The sequence below is a fragment of the Neolamprologus brichardi genome, chromosome 7, assembly GCF_056152115.1.
Source record: "Neolamprologus brichardi isolate AB-2024 chromosome 7, ASM5615211v1, whole genome shotgun sequence".
NCBI lineage: Eukaryota > Metazoa > Chordata > Actinopteri > Cichliformes > Cichlidae > Neolamprologus > Neolamprologus brichardi.
The window spans coordinates 46,839,408-46,859,769 of NC_142110.1; the positions used below are offsets into that span (position 1 = coordinate 46,839,408).

The following is a 20,362-nucleotide window of genomic DNA, read 5'->3' on the forward strand; positions in this document are numbered from 1 at the left end:
GTCTGAACATTTTAACATTTTGTCTCCTACATTGGTTCATCAACATCACAAAGACAGCACAAAACAGAGAGTTTGCATTTCTTTAGTGGCCAGAAGCACACAAGCACACGCACACAAAGTCTTCCCCAAAATCCCAGCACACCGCAAAGTTGAGCTTTCCTGGCTCACTTAACCCTGCAAGTTCACACTAAAGCTTGATTTAGACTTATGCTGGGAATCTACATCCTAACTTACGACGTAATTGGAAGCAGCTTTTAGCCCTACGCTGTAACCTTTCACGCCATTCAAGTCATCGCGGGCGGCATCGACGCAACATGTAGTTAGATTTCTCCGGAGGTGCACTCCTGATTAAGGATTAAAAGGAGTTTCGGGTAATGTCGATTATGTCGGTTCTTTAATGCTGTGAAAGGTCAAGTTTACAGGATTCACAAGTAGCGAACTTAATCCCATTTTTGAATTTTAACTGGCGTGAGTCAGTCTTCTTGCTTCCAGCTGATTTTAGAAGTCTTTCTTCCCAGTTTATTAGAAGGCCTGCTGCATCAGACGACAGCAGAAGCCACCCTTGAGCTCCTCCCAAAACAACAAACGAACAATAGCGAAAACTTCATTACGGCAAGCATGACGACAGGATCAATCGACATCTAACAGCTAATCACTCTGTGTTCCTCACGTCAGGTAGCTGTGCTGTCTGTCTGACAATAAGCCACAGTTTAAAAACTGGTCTGTCTGCTTAAGTGTGTGGATGTCTTCTCACAAACACAAAGGATGTGGCTTATTTAATTATCATAGCAATTAAGAAAACTCTGACCTCAGTCACTATGTCACTTGAATTACTGCCAAATCTCCAGAAGAGTGCACAAGATCGAACGAGCGCTGCAAGTTATGCTTTCAGCAGAAAAAATATAAATATATACACCATTTCAAGGGGGTTTAACAAAACCTATGTGGAAAGAAAGCTCCACTTTGAAGCCCACATTATCAGGTCGGAAGCACACTCTCTGCTATGCGCACTGGCACCTGTTTTCTGCGACAGCATTCAACATTCATCCAGGGAGGACTGGTTCATCGTGTTTGCACACAGCTCTTAAAAAATGTTGCTGTGTATGCAGGGATCACTTCGGCACATTGCTGAGCAGGGAGAGCATTGTCGCGAGCTCTTCACTCCTCCTCACTTCTTTATTTTCCACTATACGTTATCATTATGATGATATGGGGAACAATGGCTCGGCTAAAACAATATGCAAAGAGAAGAGACGGGAGAGCAGAAGAGAAAGAAAAGATTATATCTGCTCAATCTTTAGATTTTATATACAGTAATAGATCTGAGTGCCATTGGAGCATAAGGTTATGTATTCAGCTGCTCGCTGCCGTCATTAAAATGATCAGGTGGTCACAGCTCAAGCTAAAAAGTGAAGAGGCAGCACTTTAGGATCACCACCTTGAATCCTGGCTGCAATAATCAGAGAGGTGAAACAGATTCCAGTCGGCTAACAACTGCTGCCGAGATGCACTTCAGCAAAACGCTTAATCTGTCACTGATTCGAAGAGGGTCTTTAGCCGACCGGCTATATTCTGCAGGACACAATAGTGCTATTAGGTATATGATGCAAATATCTGTCTCTGTGTTGGAATGATGGCACAGATTGCACATCTACTCTGAACAACCTCAAAAAACAACACATAATGAAACTACTTGACAGGACACTTTAAACACAGCAGTACTTCCTATTTAATGCAAAATCTTTCAAATGTTTAAAACACACACACAGAGTGGTGCAGTGCAATAAGTTTGCAAGTTCTCATTTTATCAGCGTGGGCTTCCTCCCACAGTTCAAAGACATGCTTGTTCGGTTAATTGGCGATTCTAAATTTGCCTTAGGTGTGGATATGAGCGTGTGTTGTTGTGTCTCTGTGCAGGGTGTACCTAAAGTCAGCTGGGATAGACTCCAGCTCCCCTCACCTTGCGACTCTGAAAAGCAGTTAATAAAAGCTATTCATCACACATTCTTCAGCTGATAAACAACAATTCAGAAAGAATTTTTCCTAAATTGTCAGTATTTCTTTAATGAGACGGCTTTTTTATGTTTAGCCGAAGAGACTGAAACTGTGCAAATACCTGCTCCGAACTAATTAAGTTATCTTATGTAGTTCCAGCAGACAGTAATCTAGTTTGCACATTAAAGAAAAATTGTAACTTTGAAGTTCACACTTGCTGTCTCTTTATTCTTCTCTAATGCAGAGAAATAACAAGTACAAATGTTAGAAATGAGGCAGAACAAGGAACTGTCAAAGTCCATCACTTTTAAAAGACGTGAGCAGTGACAGTTGGAACAAACAAAGCATGTATCTCAGTTAAGGATGACATTTGTTCCATTACCAGTCACCTCATTGTTATTTCAGGTGGGATACTGGTGAGAAAAGCATGCTCCAGTTCATGCTATAGTCAATTTTGAGGTTTTGGGCTACTCTATTCTGAGACGTCTGTTGGATGTTTGTGTAAATTGGAGCATATCTGCATGTTTAAAGACGACATTTCAGAAAACTTGATGAAGTATGTGGGGAGGTTTTATGATGATTCTTGTTGCTTGCATGTTATTCTGTTCCAATCAAAACCTAGAGTGGTTTCACAGTACATCAACAGCTTTAAAGACTGTTATATCCAGTTTTATTACTATCAATATTTATAGAACATCTTATGGCGTAAAATCATTTTTTTTTTAATTTATTCAGTATTTTTAGATTCATGAAGGTGATGAAAAGATATTAAAAACCACTGACTCCGATATGTTAACAAACCAAGAACAAGAATCTATCTGGTTTTTTATCCAGCGTTCAGATTCTTGTTCTGGAAAAGTGAGCACAGCGGTGCATAATTGATAAATAATATGCATCATTTGCACATTAAAACATAATATTGCAGAAAACTAATCATAAAAATTTTTTTTTCTTATTTTATTATATTGTGCCTCGTTCACCTGCAGTGTCTCCCCGTTGAATTCCTCCAATAAAATTATGAGCTTGCTCCACGTGTAAAATGCAAATCCAGGACTGTCAGGCAGAGCTGCGAAATAACCTGGAAATTGTGTATGTATGGCACTCTAATAACTGTGCATTCCTGCCGGCAGCTCCATAACAGTAATAACCTAAATCTAACCTGTATTTCTAAAGCAGGTGGCAAGTGGTGAGGAGGGTTTGTCTCCACAGGCCAGATTATGAGTTCACAGCCAGACGTGGACAGATAGAGGCAGAGGTTAGCCCTCCTTCCTGCTCTCTTCTACGACACACACACACATTTTGGCAACCGTTTTTTCACAGGACAATTACCTTGCGACCTCTGCCAGCCCACACATGCACATACACACTTGTCCAATTACGGACAGAGTAAAGGAATGATAACAGTCACAGTCGAGCAATACACACACACAACCTGTCATGATGGGTATACACACTCCACAACCCCTCCAGCGCCACAAAATATGGCACTCTCTTTCTGAAGGGCACAGCAGCACCCAGCTGCAGCATTCAAACACACGAGACACTAAGACTATCAGACTCCCCGTACACATTTGGCACAGATTTCCCTGTTTCACCTTGTTTAAACCAACTGCCTGCGGTAATGTCCGATTCACACACACTCACACTCTTCTTTCTCTCTGTTAATTTCATTAAGTCTGATTATTTTCTCATAAGCATTTCTACTCTAATCCACTCGTTGGGTCGCGCATCTTTGTAGCAGCAGCCAAACACTGAGCTGATAATGGATATGCACAATTGAGGGTGTTTTTAAAATTCACTCCTGCTGTGGCTCACACATTCACTGGTACTGCAAAAATATGCTGAATGATGCTGATGACATTTGGATGTAAGATAACGTATATGGAGTATATGGTGTATAATTATCTCTCTGCCGCCTTGTTTTTCTTTGCTCTTTCGTTTGTGGTCTCTTAAGATCGTTTCTGAATAAACATGTACATAATTTCCTTGAGACAGTGCGGTGTTAAGTGTTAAGACAGTGTTAAGACGCTCGTCTCTGGAACAACATTCACCCCCAGCTAGGATTGATTCCAGTCAGAGTCTTTTTCTGCTGGATCCCCCCCACCCCTCCAACCTCGACTCCTACTTTGTATTCCCCTCAGCTTTACTACAGTTTCAAGAAAGAAAAGGAAAATTCAGGGTGCTGGAAGTCGTCCTCTTAGTTAAAGCTTAAACAACAACATATAGATTTTCTAGTGTGACTTTCCAGCAGGAGCCTTAACGCCAGGGAAATGCAAATATCATAAATTTGCCTGATTGGGATGCACGTTATAAATATTTCAGCAGCCTCAGATGAAATTATTCCGATCATACAGCATAGATTAAATTGCAAACACCTGCTACACCCGCTTAAGTGAATATCCCTCTAACTCTTCCTCCTGCAATCACCTTGACCACATGCTGTTTTGGTGGCACACCGGAGCACCGCCTATGGTGTTATCAAAGTCATCAGCCTTTCGTTTTCCGCTGCAGAGTGTCCTAACTAGATAACGCTCCACCCACACACCCTCTTCAGCAAATCCATAATCAATCCCATTATAGGTTTCTTTGCCCGGTTGTTAACCGAACACATTTGTGGGCTGATAAAGCAAACTGACATTTTCATTTTAGTGATCAAGCTGCTGCTTTTATACGGAATAATTTGTGACCGCAGCGGCAGAATAATTTGAAATTCATAAGCCCACTGTTAGGGTTCCAAGGTTCAGCGGCTTTACAGCACATGTAACACTTGTTACCGAGTCTTTTTACAATATATATATATATATATATATATATATATATATATATATATATATATATATATGAAAGCCGTGTTTGATATTTTTATGTGTTTGTGCCAGGAGAATGGAAAAACCATGAAAATGTCTCTCTATGAAAGAAAAGAGATCCTAACCATCACATCTGCACTTTCCCTGAGACTGAACAGACCTTCTTTTTTTTATGCTGTAAAACATAATCGGCAGTGAAACAACGTAATTTAGGAGGTTTAATAAAAACTGGGCCATTACGCAGATACAAAGATGTGACTCAGATGCAAGTTTTTTTAAGTCGCAGTGGAGGAGAAGTAATGACTCATCCTCATCCAACTACTGTGGGAAAGTCATTCCACCACAGGAAAGGAAGGAGACTGCAAGGCCACTGCAGGGAAAGGGATAAATAATTAGACAATTGCACCAGAGCAGAAAGCGAGGTGTCTAGGTCACGACCTGAAAGTACAAGTTTTGTTTTTAAAGTCAGTATGTATAGCCACGGCCATAAATAGACACAAAGGACAATTCTGACAGCAGCTGTATGGATGAAAAGAAGGAAAAGGTTAGCAGGATGCAGGAGTGGATACAGTGCGATTTGGGAGCTGTGGCAGGCCGAGATGATTGCTGTGATTTGGGTTAGGCAGGATGGAAGGCATGAACGTGGTGAGGCTGAGAAAAAAAGTGTCATCATTATTGACTGTACTAAAAAGATGGTTGTACACACTCGGTCTTCACCACTTTTTTTTCAATCAAGTCTTTTCAACCACAAAGCAGTCATACCAACCCTGCTTTATTGTCTGAGTAATTCTAAATGTGACATTATATAATTACATAATTCTTAAAACTAATGATAGAACCATAAACTCTTTAGGAAATCTCACAACTGAAATCAAAGACCAGGTAACCCAAAGGGTCGTTTTCACATAGAAATTTATAGAATCCAACAGTCTGGCAACCTTCAGATAGGATGCACTTCGTTTATACATAGTTTATGATTAAATATCCCGTCAGCAAATATTGCTTCATCATAGCTGACTGCATCTCAAAAGGCAATATTTAGTGGTAAGAATGAACAGTTCTCTTTGATGGAGGAAAAATGACTAAATGCATTTATCATAGTTCCTGTCTTCTTATGGGAGCATAAGAAGACAGGAACTATACCATTCGTCATATCTCACGCGTTAGGTTTACACTTTAAAAATGAACCAATCACAATGGACACTGAACAATGACGTTGAAGGGTAGCCTATGTGTTATAAAGTGACGCCAAAGGGAAGTGACCAAGCGTCAGCATGTGATGCACTGGGAATGAGACTAGGTCCTCCTTGCTCAAACAAGTCTAACAGGAATGGCAGGAGGCCCACTAGTGAACCCTGGGTAATGCCTCCATGTAAAAAACATGTACCATTGGAACAGAATAACAATATAGTCGTTCTTTCAGCTGTGCTACAGTAGATCATCTGTCTCCATTTCATCCTATCCCTAGAATCCTCCTCTCTTCGTGTCCTCCTTTACTACATCTATGTCCTTCTCTCTCAATCCCTCCTAACACGCCTTCCCTCTCTTCTCTTCCTTTGTATTTGGCCAACAGAAGCATAGTTTCCACCGGCATCCTGTCGGCCAACTGGAGGCAATCATTGTTAACCCTGGGCCCCATGGTGGGGCCACAAGCCAGTATACTCCTAGTGCCAATCCCAAGCCTGGATAAATGGAGAAGGTTGCATTGGAAGGGGCATCTGGAGTAAAAGCTTTGCCTAGTTGAACATATAGATCATCAATAAATAATAATAATAAAGGAAGTGATTAAAAAGTCCGGGGAGTTATAAGAAAATGAAACCCAGGAATTCACTGTTAATATTTCCAAGACGTGTGACTCCTTGTGGAAGATAGAGCTCTGAAAAGCAATCGCACTAGTCTGAATCTTTCATACAGATTTATACCGACTGTTTAATCGTGAGAAAAACTTATTCCTAAAAAGATTTTCACCCCTGCCTCTTGTGCTCTTGCTTTGACTCCTTCAAATCAAAACAAAACAAAACAGTAAATCTGAAAGCTTTCACTCTAAAACTAGGTTATAAGAGTATAACCACCATCAAATTATCACTTTCATGTAACAGATTTACAGCAAATTTGAGCAAACCAAACCGTTTCTTTGTGTTTTGCTTCAAGAGCGATAAATCACCACTTTAGTTTAAAGACCACATGGGGTATAAGTTTAAGATATTATTTGATGTACTGTCTTGGTTTGGTTGACTAATTACCGTAGTAATTACAGTGGACACAATTTTGACACATTTTTAGCATGCATCCTTCAGAACTGAAACATTTTAACCAGTGCCTCTATGCAGAGCAGCTCTTTACAGGTCTATGAGCCATCACCCTCACACTCTCACTCACACACACAAGAGTGGCTCGAATCATCTGTTTGACACTTGTGATTACATGTGTGAACGTGTGACTTAAAACCCACCTACTGACTGCCAGACATTTTAACCATTTGAACTGATCTTTTCTCACTGTGGCTGTGTAGTGACATGTTGGCTCTCTGTCATGACTTACAGGGACATTTCAAGGGAAGAGAGCCATCGTTAATGTTGCAGATTTTTCTTCCCTCGTCTGGCATATCAAAGGTGGGGAAAAAGACCAACAGAACCAGACAGTAAAATGCATTACCTCGTTCTTGCATTATGACACCTTGACTAATGTGTTGTGATTTCATTCAAACCAGTTCTGTCCCTAATCACCTCAAGGTATATTCAAAAACCAAGTGCTGTTGCCTCTCAGCAAGTGTCTTCTGGTTCCCTGAAATGTAAGTTACACCAAAGAAACATCCACACCAGGTAGTTGATGCTGCTTCATGAAAGCTTCCTGGTTAATTCTGTTTAACCAGGAAGCTTCTCTGGTGCTATTTACAATTACGAGCAATTGTTATCGAGTAATTCATGCAACAATTCTTTTAAAGATGCGACCGCACTTTCAGCGTTTGTAATAAATTATTTCATCACCGCCATGTCCCGCAAACAGACAAAAAAGAGAAGTGTGTGTTTGTTTGTAGCTGCTGTAAAGAGACAGTGGCACACACACACACACACGCACGCACACAGGCTTCTTTGTGGCTCTGTATGAGTATGTAAATCTCTTTGGTAGGTGTTGCTTCTGCTGGATGATCATAAGGTCCAGATTGTGTATTCAGCCACCACTTTGACCATTATGCATGTTTAAGTATGTGCATATGTGTGTGTGCGTGTGTACACGACAGCCTGTGTGTTTGTGTGTATGTGTGTCACTTTCTCTTTGGCTGTGCTGGCAACACGCTGATGACTCAGCCCATTCAGCACACTAATCCTGTTTCCTCACAAACTGTACTCAGCCCACACTGGGTTTTATTATGCTGTATACATTATAGGCCAATGCCGTCTGATTTTAGGACAGCAAGTCACCATGAGTTGAACATGATGCTTTAATGCCTGTCATTTAACCAAAGGCAATACCACAGAGTGCTGCAGTATAGTGAGGAAGTAGAAAAAGATGCAAGGCTGGATCTAACAGTAAGCTGCACATGCTGCTGGGAGTAACTCAAAGCCGCAATTAATTAAGACTAAACAGCAGGTGAAAATATCCATCACTTTGAATAGTCAGAAGCCCATATCGATATATTTTTGAATTGGGTTACTTTGTGTATATTTAAACAAATGAGCTCAGGGGAGTCGGCTAAACCTGTTCTGTTACCTTAGATCACCAGAACATCAAAAATATTAAAAACAGCTACTTGGTGCCAGCCAGTGCCTAGCAGGACAGCCAGAGGAGATGTCTGTCCTGTATCAGAATGAGTTTGTAGAGTTGTCCAGCAGTGGGTTAGAAAATTTAAGTGTGAAAAGCACTTAAATCAGTTCTACTTACGTAGAACATAAACGTTACAGTGTTTGCTTAGACAACAAATGACCAAATATAATTCCATCTATTTTTCAACCCTTTAAGCCAAATGTATATATACAACGGTTTTTGGGACTTCTACCTCATCAGTGTGATTTTTTCCCCAAAACTAACAAAATAAGACATTTTTAGTTAGATGTAGTAAATATGATACAAATTAGAACCAACATTATTATTATTATTATTATTATTATTTAATTTTATCAGATGGGTCAAGAAACACTATTTTCAATTAATTTAATTAGCCAATTAATTCATGGTTCAGGCTTTAAAGGGTTAAGGTTGTCTTAGGTAGTCCTAAAAAAAAAAGGAAAAAAAAGAAAAGATTTTTAGGCTTTTTGAGGTAGTGCTGTACTTCTGGTAACTTGGCTCCACAAGTAAGACAGGCTGCCACTGTTTTTGGCTAGCTGACATTAGGCTTTTCTTAGCCTCAATCTGGGACTTTACAAGAAATACAATCACTTTTAGACACAAATAACTTTGTTATCCAGTTAAATTAATAACACTTATTATAATGTTACAGACGGGCTGGGCTCCTACCTTAAAGTTATCATTTTATTTATAGTTATTAGCCTTTAGCCGCTACCTCATTGATAGCACACCAGACAGCTTAGGGCCCTTTCACATTGAAAGCAGCATGCACGACACTAAATTTGTGTTCAAGTAGCCACTACGCGCTACCTGTACTACGTTGTTTTGTGGCCACTCATGGTCTACACACGTAGTGTATGGATAACTAAACATCTGGCAAAGCGCTTGTGCCTGATGCAACCTTCCATATACCAACACCGCCACTGGGAGTAAACGAGCTTGTGACCACCTGATGGTGGGTTTGCAGCTTTCAGGTAACTGCTAATAGTTAAATGGCTAACACTGACGTATGCACAGGCCAGGTTAATATTTATAATACCTCTTCAGTACTTCAATGTTGCTGAAACTGAAGCTTCATTGACCTTTCCAAGTGTTGCTTAGTGTTGTAAAGGTCAAAGTTCAACTGCTAGTGATGAGACAAAGACGGTAACATTGATATTGACCCATATGGAAAAGATATATATAAATCTTATAAAGTTTGTATCTGTCTTGTGTGAAACTTGTATGAAAAGCATACAAGAGTGAAAACAGATATAAGATCCCTTGAAAAAATTATATAAATGAAACGTGTATGTTTTAGATACTTACTAAAACAATATATGAAAGTAATGAGAAAGTGGCCACTTTCATGAGTAAATCATATAAGTTTTTACTATTTCTTTTCCATATGGGGATGCTGCTGTAAACGAGTTTCTAATCGAACAGTAACTTTTAGTTTTGACAACGAGTGAGTATGGATGCAAATGATATGTTACTTTAGGTTTTTTTTTTAAGCAAAAGATAACATTAAAGGTAAAATCCAATCACTGTACAATTCTGTGTCCCTAAATTATGTTTAATTACTTGACAGTGACTTTCAGGAACGTTTCACCTCAAGAAAGACAATCTGCTTTCTTCTAAATTCTTCTAACACCTACCAGCATGGGTACATTACACGCAACATGCTTTAACAAGATGACTTTCCCAAGATGATGCATTTGTTTAAATGATCTAAGAGTCCTAGCTCCTTGCCTGTTTTTACACTGTTTACAGGGTGCTACAGTTTAGTTCAGCTATTCCAATTAAACTCTACAGTCAGTCTCTTTTTAAGCTGATGCGTAAGGGATGTTAAGCATAATCGTCTTCTTAACCATTACAAGTCTGATATAGCTTCTGAAAATTTGAAGGATGACAACCTCTTTGAGTGGAGCAGCCAGCTAATATAAAAACATGTCAGAGCACACTGCTTTAATATCTGCTGTATGACTCAAAACATAAATACTCTAAATAGCTCTAGCTGTTCCTTCAAATGTGTATGAATAAGTCTTTTTTTTTTTTTAATGAATTCTTGGATTTTAAATTTTGTTATATGAATCTGGAAATCATGTCCATTTGGTAGTAAATCCATTAAAATAAAAAGAGTTTAGATTTTCTTTTCTTATCCATTCGTCCCCTTGTTCCAGATGGGAGTAAGTACGGAATGGCTACAATCTTTGTAGACTATAATGGATTAATCCCAGTGGCTCTAATTATCCCCTCACTTTTCCATTAACACCAAAATAAGTATGACATACATGGTACCCTGGAGATTCAACGTAATAACTTTTATCCCCTATTTTTATAACTGTTCTTTTCAACTGAGGTGAACTTTTGTTTAATACTTTGGTTTACGACTAAACAGCTGCAGCACTAGTGACATTTCCACCAGCCCATATTGTTATTTGCATCTAGTTTGCATTAGCAGTAATGCAAACTAACTGCTCAAGTACAAAGGTAGGCATAGCAGCTTAAGGTCCGTTCAACAGTGTGTTGAATATATGAAGGTGTAAGGCTCGGTCAACTAAGAAGGAAAGCAAGGCGAGCAATGTGATGTGAGAAATCACATGACTTTCGCATGTGACAAAAGTGAGGACAGAAGTCAGAGCAGTGAGTAAGCAAGGCAGAGAAAGAGGCGCAGAAAAGGGAGAAAGCTAAGATCAAGCTTTTCCACTGTGAACAGATATGCAGGTGTGCAGCTTTTTTAAGACTTCTTAAAACACTGATATCCCCTGTGTGTGTGTTACAACTGATTCTAATTGGGAAGAAATCCAGCTTCACTTTAATTAACAATTATCAACCACTTCTTACACCCCAAGTGCTATTTTCAATGCTTAATAGGAATTATGCATAGGAGACCTGTGAGATTTTACAAATAAGAAGTGTTATCATCATAAGTGTATGCTTGATGTGTGTGTGAGTATGTGTAGGCTACATTTGTTGTGCGTAGAAAGAGATCCCACAGCACTAACATTGCTCCAAAACTGGCCTCTATAAGATAAAGAAGTGGAAGTACTGAAAGTCAAAAACATAATCCAGCAGATTCTTACTTCGTAGATTGAGACTACCTGAAACCTGCTCACTTGGACTTAAACAAACAATTGCGAGATCAACCCCTGCAACACAAGGCACTGCTAAATCAAATGGCATATACAGCAAGACATAACAGTGACTATAATAAGAAATAGATATATCAAAGCTCAATGAATGCATCATTTTTCAGTTGTGTGACGCTGTCGTTGTGTTTCAGCACCTTATCAATATAAAAAAATGAAATATTTATAGTTTCAGGATTCAGTTACTCACTATGAGAAGAGTGTATAGACTACAACAGGCTGATGCACAATTAAAGCCATTAACAGGCCATTTGTGAACATAAACAGCCGGCCAACATTGTCACCAAAGCAAGCCTTGCCACTTGGCAGCCATATCTAAACATCTCTGGGTTCTTGTTTGGGTAGTTATGTTGAATCTAATTCAACCTGAATATTTAGAAACAAGTCTACAGTTAGAAAAAATAAGCAGAAATAATAACGTGTGACTTTCGTTGTTGATTATTACATTAACACAATTTTTTAAACAAAACAATGGATGTGTAAATGTGTAAATGAGGCTTTATCTTTTTTTCTTTTTACATAACAAAGATATGATCATTAGATCAATTTGTGCCTTTAAACACATGTAAAGCAGAAAAAATATATTTCAGACTTAAGAAGTAAAAATGTTTCATTACAATTATTTTTTCATTTTGTTACTTACTTTTGCAAAATAAGGTTTTGTAAAAATGCAAATATGTTGTATTTTAGTACATATAAACGTGTTTACACCGTATATAAAATATAAGAAATGTACATTTTGGTCATTTTCTTTCTACTACTCTAAAAGAAAGCCTCCCGAAATCTCAATATTATGAAATGTTACCTTGACTTTCTTTTAAAGTAACATATAAAGACAAATGTCTAACACGTGTTAATGTGCAGGATATATCTTTGCATTGAAAAATAGACAAATAGTAATAAAATTCTTAGAACAGTGACACCACTGCAACAGGAAGAAATCAATAACCATAAAATGTAATTAAAAAGGCTTAGATTGTTATCAGCTTTATTGGACCTTAGTGTGCTAGTCAAAGAGAGTTATTATCAGTGTTTTAGGCTGCCGTTAGCAGCTTGTAAATTGGTGAGGTAATGCTAAAATTTCACGCTCTACATGCTTGTTTTATGGCTTCAGGTAACTTTTTTGCTCCGAAAGCCTAAATGCTGCCACTGTTCTCACTACACTGACTCAATGTGTTTGCGTGATCGTTATCAGCTTTCATAGATCTTCTTAAATCGATGACGATGGGGAAAAAATACCATTTTCACAAAGGCCAGATTATATCGGAGTTGGATGATGTGAGTAGATATAAAAGTGGAGTTTGGATGCTGGCAGTTTGGATAGGGGAGGGGTAGCAATGAAAAAAAGGTGAGTTTTCTCTGTGTCAGTGATGCAAACGTAACTCAGAATATACAGCGTATCTTTCTCTCTTACACATGTTTGTGCAGAGTAAAAGGCTCTCCCCAGCAGCGGCAAAAACATCTGTCAAATACCTACTGCAGTGCCTGAAAGGCCTTTTCACGTCAAGTCAGCTTTAATAGATAACCGAAAAACTGAAATTTTCGCTATCGCTTCCACCTCTACATCCAATATTGTCTTTCCCAGCTCCCGACTCATGTCCTGCTGAACCAAACCCAACGTAATCCCTCTCCTGTTTCCCCGCTTCCACAGGCTCGGTCGATACGTTAGACTTCCACACACGTGCACAGCGAGATAATGCAAATGTTGCTATAAATAGGGACAACAGTGCTGACAGTAGCACTCTCTCAAGTGAGATATCTCGGTGTAATTTTCACCAGCACACGCCGCCACACATAGTCACGCTGGCAAGAAAAATCTACTCGTTTGCTGCGCTTCATCATAGTGATAGTCCTGAAGCAGCATATAAACACTTGAGATGCAAAAGCAAACACAGATATGAGCTATAAGGGGCTCAGAAATAGGACTGCTCCACACAAACCGGATCAATATGCCCTAAACATCTTAAACAAATGTGCAGCCGACTAAACAGCCTGAATCTGCATAATACTCAGGTCTGCTATATGAGAGCCCCTGCGGCTCATGTATAACATACAGGCATTATGCCACACTATGAAACCCTGCGTTATTGTGTATATGTATCTCACACACAACACATATTTCACTACTTCTCTGACAGTTTTTCATAAAATCCACTAAAAGCACAAGAAGACTGTATTCCACATGATAACTCCCCTCTATATAAAGCAACTACAAGCCCGTAAAGCTTACAACCTCAACTTCCAGAGCACAATGGAAGCTGAGGCGAAGACCGATGGGATGGAAAAATAATTGAGATGGATAGAACACAGGAGCGACCCTCATCCTTCATCGCTTTCATCCTCTTTCTCACCTTCCAGCTCTTGATGAATGACACCAGTAAGGTTGGGCTCTTCGCCCCACCAGAAGATCCACAGCTCCTTGGCATCGGGCTTGATTTTGCGTCGCCACACGCACAGCAGGTTGGACTGCACGCAGCGCATGAAGCTGCGCAGAACCGGGTCGTCCTGGGCCGGGGCGGAGATCACGGGCCCGTACTCCCCGCCGCTGGAGAACCTGTAGCAACGCCATTTAATGCCCGTCAACTCCGCCTGGAAGAGAAGAGCAATTAAAAGAACCTTAAATCTTGTATTTGTAATGCATTGTTAATACTTACAGTAAATAATAGAGTCATTTCCCCGTGGCTTCAGTGCAATCACAGTTAAATGCAATGTAAAATAATTAGTTCATTTATAAGTTAATTTAGCAAGTAATCTTTTTAACAATTCTTTAATCATTTCACCTTTTTTTTTGTCTTGTTCTCTGGTGCAAGGCTCACCAAAGCGAACGGATTTGCCGTTTCACGCTTTTTTTTATACTTCTGCATTGAATATTTTTGCATTTCAGGCCAGACATTACAGGATGCTGTCTTGGCTTCAGTTAAAAAGCGACGGTTGGTTTTCTTCTTTTCTATTTTTGACACCGATATGAGTTTATATCAGGAGGAAAATTAACAATTTTGCAGTGTGTTGCACAGAGAGCAATCTACTGCTTGACAACAACAAAACCAAGAAACTGATTGTTCCACGATTGAAAAAAAAAACGGAGGCAAAGACATACACGAACACACAGCAGCAGAGCTGAGCTGGAGCATGTGAACGCTTCTAGATTCCTGGGAATCGTTAGGACACCGACATGACACATTTACACCCTTGGAAATGAATGTTCTTCCTAAATCACGCACAAGAAAAAGTCATTTGGAAACATCACAAACTTTGATAGGTTGTGCACAGCCCAGGATGGGAAGGCTCTGCTGCATGTGATTAACAATGCTCATAATATCATAGGTACCGATCTAGCGAACATCAGCGATATGCTAAATGACAATGCCCAACCCAGCCGCAGCCTGTTCACCCTGCTGCCATCTGGCAAGCGATACAGATGTATCCACTTCCGTGCCACAGAAAGTAGTTTCTTTCCCCGGGCTGTGAGATTACTGATTTCATCCTCCACACTTCAGCACAGATAATAGCTTTACTTTTCATGACTAAATTATTTATTCATTCTTTTTCATTTACCTTTTGTTTTGTTTTGTTTCGTATTTTGTCGGCAGCATAAATGAACTACAGCTGAACGTCTTGCAGAACGATGATTAAAATGATCCTGAGTTTAATAAATGTCTTTTTTTTTTAATCATTTATTAACTAATAGTTAATGTGCAATACTGTTGTAGTGAGGATTTCTAAAAACATCAGCTTCTAAAAAAAACATCATTATATCGAAGATGAATTAAAACGAGCATTATGGATGAACCCATTAGGTGTGGTTTTTAACAGTGACCATATAAATTGTTTTATCACATCAGACATTGCTGATTTAATCAACATCTGCACATGTGCCGTCCATTCATTTTCTGTTTTCGCCGACTTCCTGTTTACACGGCTATAATCGTTGTGTAAACAGTTAAAATTATTTAACGTCTCCCTGTTGTGTTGTTGTAACCTTATTTAATCGATGCTTTCACTCGCCGCTCTCGCCGCTGCTGGTGCTGCTGTAAAGATAGCATAAAGAGTGTGTAACTACTGCAGAGAGACGAGCTGGAGAGTGACAGGGAGACGTAAAGGATGGCCTTGAGTGAAATGCATGAATGAACTACTGCAGGAGTGGCGGCACTGAAATGCAGGCCAAGCCAAAAACGAGAGAGACGTGAAAAGAGGAAACAAGTGTCAGGTTCAATGGTTGGAATCTCGCCCAGCAACTGACATCTTCTCCATTTAACCTAATGAGATAAAGGGTGTTTCTGTCACCTGCTGCAGACTTGCAACTTTGGAAACGTCTCCTCCATCAAAGCCTGACAGGAGACATAATCCTGTCATAATGCTGATTTTTTTTTTTTTTTAGGAGCACACACATAGTGTGGGTAAAGAAACCAAAACACACAAATGTCAGCGATCCTGTGATGATCACGTGTGCTCCGGAAACTATATTCTGATCTTTGTTTGTGTTTTCGTGTTTGCATTCGAGCATGAATGAGCAGAGTGCACAAAGGCATTGTTGAACAGGACAGAGATTTGGCAGGCAGAGGGAAAATCTCCGAGTGTGCTGCGCTGCCCTCTTCTCCTCCCCTGTGTTCACCCAGCTGTGAGGATCATGTTTGGCACACTGGCCCAGGCACCAAGCCATCCAAGGCCAACGAAGGGAAGAAAAATACTGACCCACTTTAACGCAGAGACAGGTAGAAAAGAGCAGCTCAAAGGAAATTAAAGCCTGCGGTGTCTTTGAGTGGGTGAAGAAAAGCAGGCTCTACAGTTGTGATGAGTGTAAAAAGAGGGGACAAGGAGGCTTATAGAAATGTTAAGTGTGTTTGCAAACTGCCGACTACTCTCTGCACCCAAATAAGAAGCTAAAAAGAGAAAGCAAAGACTCTGAGGAAGGGTGTGTATATGCTCAAGTATTCCTAACGAACATATCCACATTACCTACTGGCACACGTCCTAAATTGTGAGCATACAATAAAGTATGCATTTGGCACGCAGGAACATCCTTGCAGCAAAACTAACCCATAATTACGAGCGCGTCCCTTCTATAACGACAGCGCGTGTAATAGAAGATATAAACATTGGCGCTGTGATAAGCTGAGCCCTAAAATTAGCCGTGACAAGGTCAAAGATGCTGTTTGTCCCAAAGCAAAGAGGAAGACATCTGCTTGCACTGCCTCGTCACTCCCAGTCAATGTCAAAAGTTCCTCCACTGTTTGGCACAGCTGTCTGCTGCTTCTACTGCATCAGGAGCTCTGAGATGATGGAAGCAAAGTGTCAGAATATATATTTACAATGGCGGCATACCAGCGAAACGCACGCTCCCGTGAACGGATTCTTCAAACGGCCCTCTTCAGACATGCTCCGCTTAGAAGTCTGCACAGCAATTTATAGCAAAAGTTGGAAGAAGACACCTTAATTTCTGCCAGTATAATTCTAATCAACTCAAGGCGCTTTAGATTTTAAGGTAAAGAGCCAACAATAACACAGAGAAACCCCCAACAATCAGACAAAACCCACTATGTGTGGAAAAGGCTGAGGTTTTATCAAATAATGAACTTTTTTGGTTTGTTTTTTGTCTTTTTGGGCCAGAGTGCGCAAAAAAAGGTGCTGTGTACTTCTCGGCCATGTGGCAAGTGCTGCTGAACTCCTGTGGAGGATTAGCTGTGGCACAGTTGAAGGAAGGGGGAACAGAGCTGCGCTCACACGCTGGCGGGCACATCCAAACACATGCCTGCACACAAACACTGGCATGCACACACACCGCAGCTGTGATGATGTGCAGACCAGAAGTGTTCGAAATAAAAAAAAAATTACAAAAAAATCACTGGCATGCATCGGGAGGCGGACATATTTTCCGACTGATGTCCAGTTATTTTTCAGACGTGACAGCTAAGATCTGCTCATCTATCTGTCTGCGCGCGCGCGTGTGTTTTCGTTCATTTATCGGCCTCGTGCGCGTTCATCAATATTGTGTCCGTGTTTTTCTTTAATATATGAGTTGTACACCGAGGCAGTGATAGCTACACTCTTGCTGGATGATAATGATCTCTCAGCACTCTTCACCTTCACTATCAGACCTCCGAAATCAGTAGTAGTGCTAACAAACAGCGAATTCTCATATTTGTATGAATAAATTACCACTTGTAACACATAAGACAAAATCTGTCAAGCATGTGAATTCAACTGATATCACAACTGAGTCTGGAGACAAAGAGCGGAGCTATTATTTGCTACTCCACTGACAAATCATGGTGCTGAAGAAAACCCAGTCACAAAGGACAACAAAAAAAACGGTTATTTGACTCATTCAAGTATAATTCTGTCATCGCCGCTCTTTAAAGGAATGGGGGGTTAAGTTCCTGAAGATCACACCAAATCAGAGAATGGATTTCAACAACAACAATGTGCTGTATGAGTAGAGCAATTTTGGTGCTAAATGAGGCAAAACTGTAAAAACATGTTATAAAAGAACGGATTACCCAATTGGGATTCGACTCTCATCAATCTGAGAGAAATTAACTAGGACAAAAATGTCCTTTTGTGCCGTCGGCGCACTTGGTTCGACTGTCAGTCTGCAAGCCGGCAAAAAGAGCACAGCAAATGTGTATTTGAAAGCAGCAAATTCCTCATCACCCTTCCGAGTAGAAAAGAGCAAATCAAAGATTATTCCAGGCTGCAGTCTCTGTCTATTTTAAACACTACCACGGGGAGGGGAAAAAGGCAAAGGGGTCAAGAAAAAAGATGGAAAGATTTTGTTTCACTGTCAATAAAACCCTGCACTCCTCCGAGCCCCTTGTTCTCCAGGTTGGCTGGTTCAATTTCTGATTGAATGCAGGACCAAAAACAAAAGCTTTTCCTTCAATTGCTAAGACGGACCAAAGCCTTGACCTTACTCTCACCTCTATTATCTTCCTCGTCTTCACTCTCCCACTCATCTCTCAGCACTTTCTCACCTCCACAGATGCCTATGTAATACATCCCGGCAGGTGTGTCTCATACTTTTTCTCTTTGCCTTTTTTTTTATTTATTTATCCTTTTATGTGTTTTTTGTTGTTTTTTTTTTATTTGTCTAGAAAACACAGCTTTAGCTTTAGCTATAGCTGCTTTAAAATCTTCCCACCATTCGCACAATGGGGTGGATTCTATCTTTTATCTTTGAAAGGTGGTGTCGGAAAGAAATCCAAACTTTAAAGCTGAGAGTTTAAAAGGTATTTCCTGGAGAAAAAAAGGGGTGGGGGGGGCTCAGAATAACAGAATCTGTCTCCAAACCAGAGGTCAGCCTCAGTACACCAGTCCCGCGCTTGTAATCACAAAAATATGGAAGTCAGTGCGTTAATCTTTAGCGCACTGTGCTTGAACACAACATGACTTAAAGAGGAAAAGAGAGAGAGAGAAGTGGATCCCATTTCTAGAGATGTTTGTCATACGACAGCTCAAACAAACTGGAACTCGTGTGCATATGTTGTTTAAAGCCCGGGAGCTTTACAATGAACAGGAAACATTCATTACTCAGATGGCAAAGCTGAGAGGAAAACACACTTGACATAGACTTTTCAGGAACGTCTCCACAGTCTGAAAATATTTTCACTCCCCTCATTTTTCTCTTGAAAACTTGCAGACCTTCTGAATGGACCTCTTGAACTCCCCGAGTAGTACTTTGATGCAGGAAAACACACACACACACTCCTTTGGCCCAACCCTAGAAAAAGAAAGAGCCGTGTACTGACAAAGCATTCAGACATGACTCTGCGGAGCACTTCCTTTCACTTTCAGGACAAACGACTGCCGTGAAAAGCCATAGCACATAAAGCCGCAGAAGACAGAAGAGATCTTTGAAAACACGCGTTTACACCGAAAGTTAAGAGGAAATATATTTAGTCTAGGTCGACTAAATGTATTTGGCAAATGCCTGAGACTCTAACAGGAACGCAGCCGATGTGATCATCTGAGAGGATAAGCGCCTAATACTCTACCAAAGTTGACAGAAAGCACACAGAGAATGTCGTCTGAGAGAGACGCCACTTCTTTAGGAATCTCAGCGCAAGAGCCTCGCAGGCTGACAAAGGAGCCACTTTAGGCGATTGAGAGACAGCTTGGCTCAGCAGTTTTACCTACTCTGGCATATGCCGAACACTTAGTCTGTCTTAGAGTGGCATAGCTTTCTCATCAATGTCAAATCTGATTAGCCGCTTGCCAAGCTGCCAATACTTGGGGTGTGTTCAGATCGCTTGTGATGCCCGTGAGTCTTTAGATAAGACTTGTTGTCTTTATCAGACAAACACAACAGCATCCATCTCCCTTTGATTCAATGTCAGAGGACTTTATTTGCTCTCTGAAAACGGGTCCTCGCCGCTTTAAGTCAAGTGTCTTTTGATTGGCTGCCTCTCGCAAGCAAAAGGTTTGATGAGCAGGTGGGCAGGACTTCTGCGCCTGAGATGATCACAAGCATATCTGCCCTCACTGACATCACACAGTAGAAAAAAGTAGGAAAAAACATATGCTGTATACGAATGAGAAGCAGTGGATTTTGGGTAATCTGGGTATTCTGGGTAAAGCCGTGCGTGTCCCGTTATTTGGTAGGTGTTTGGTTGTTTTAGGACCAGTGATGAACTAGAATCCTCTCCC

General features: G+C 40.3%; 1 protein-coding gene across 3 annotated transcripts in view; it reads right to left on the bottom strand.

The window, feature by feature from the left end:
* LOC102778968 (mediator of RNA polymerase II transcription subunit 13-like) overlaps window positions 1–20,362 on the bottom strand; it is an 86,248-nt gene that overhangs the window by 51,584 nt on the left and 14,302 nt on the right. For all 3 annotated transcript variants that reach the window (XM_087843726.1, XM_087843725.1, XM_087843727.1), the window contains one exon: window positions 14,071–14,308. In XM_087843726.1, the coding sequence (XP_087699852.1) occupies window positions 14,071–14,308 (238 nt within the window). The remainder of the gene's footprint in view (window positions 1–14,070; window positions 14,309–20,362) is intronic.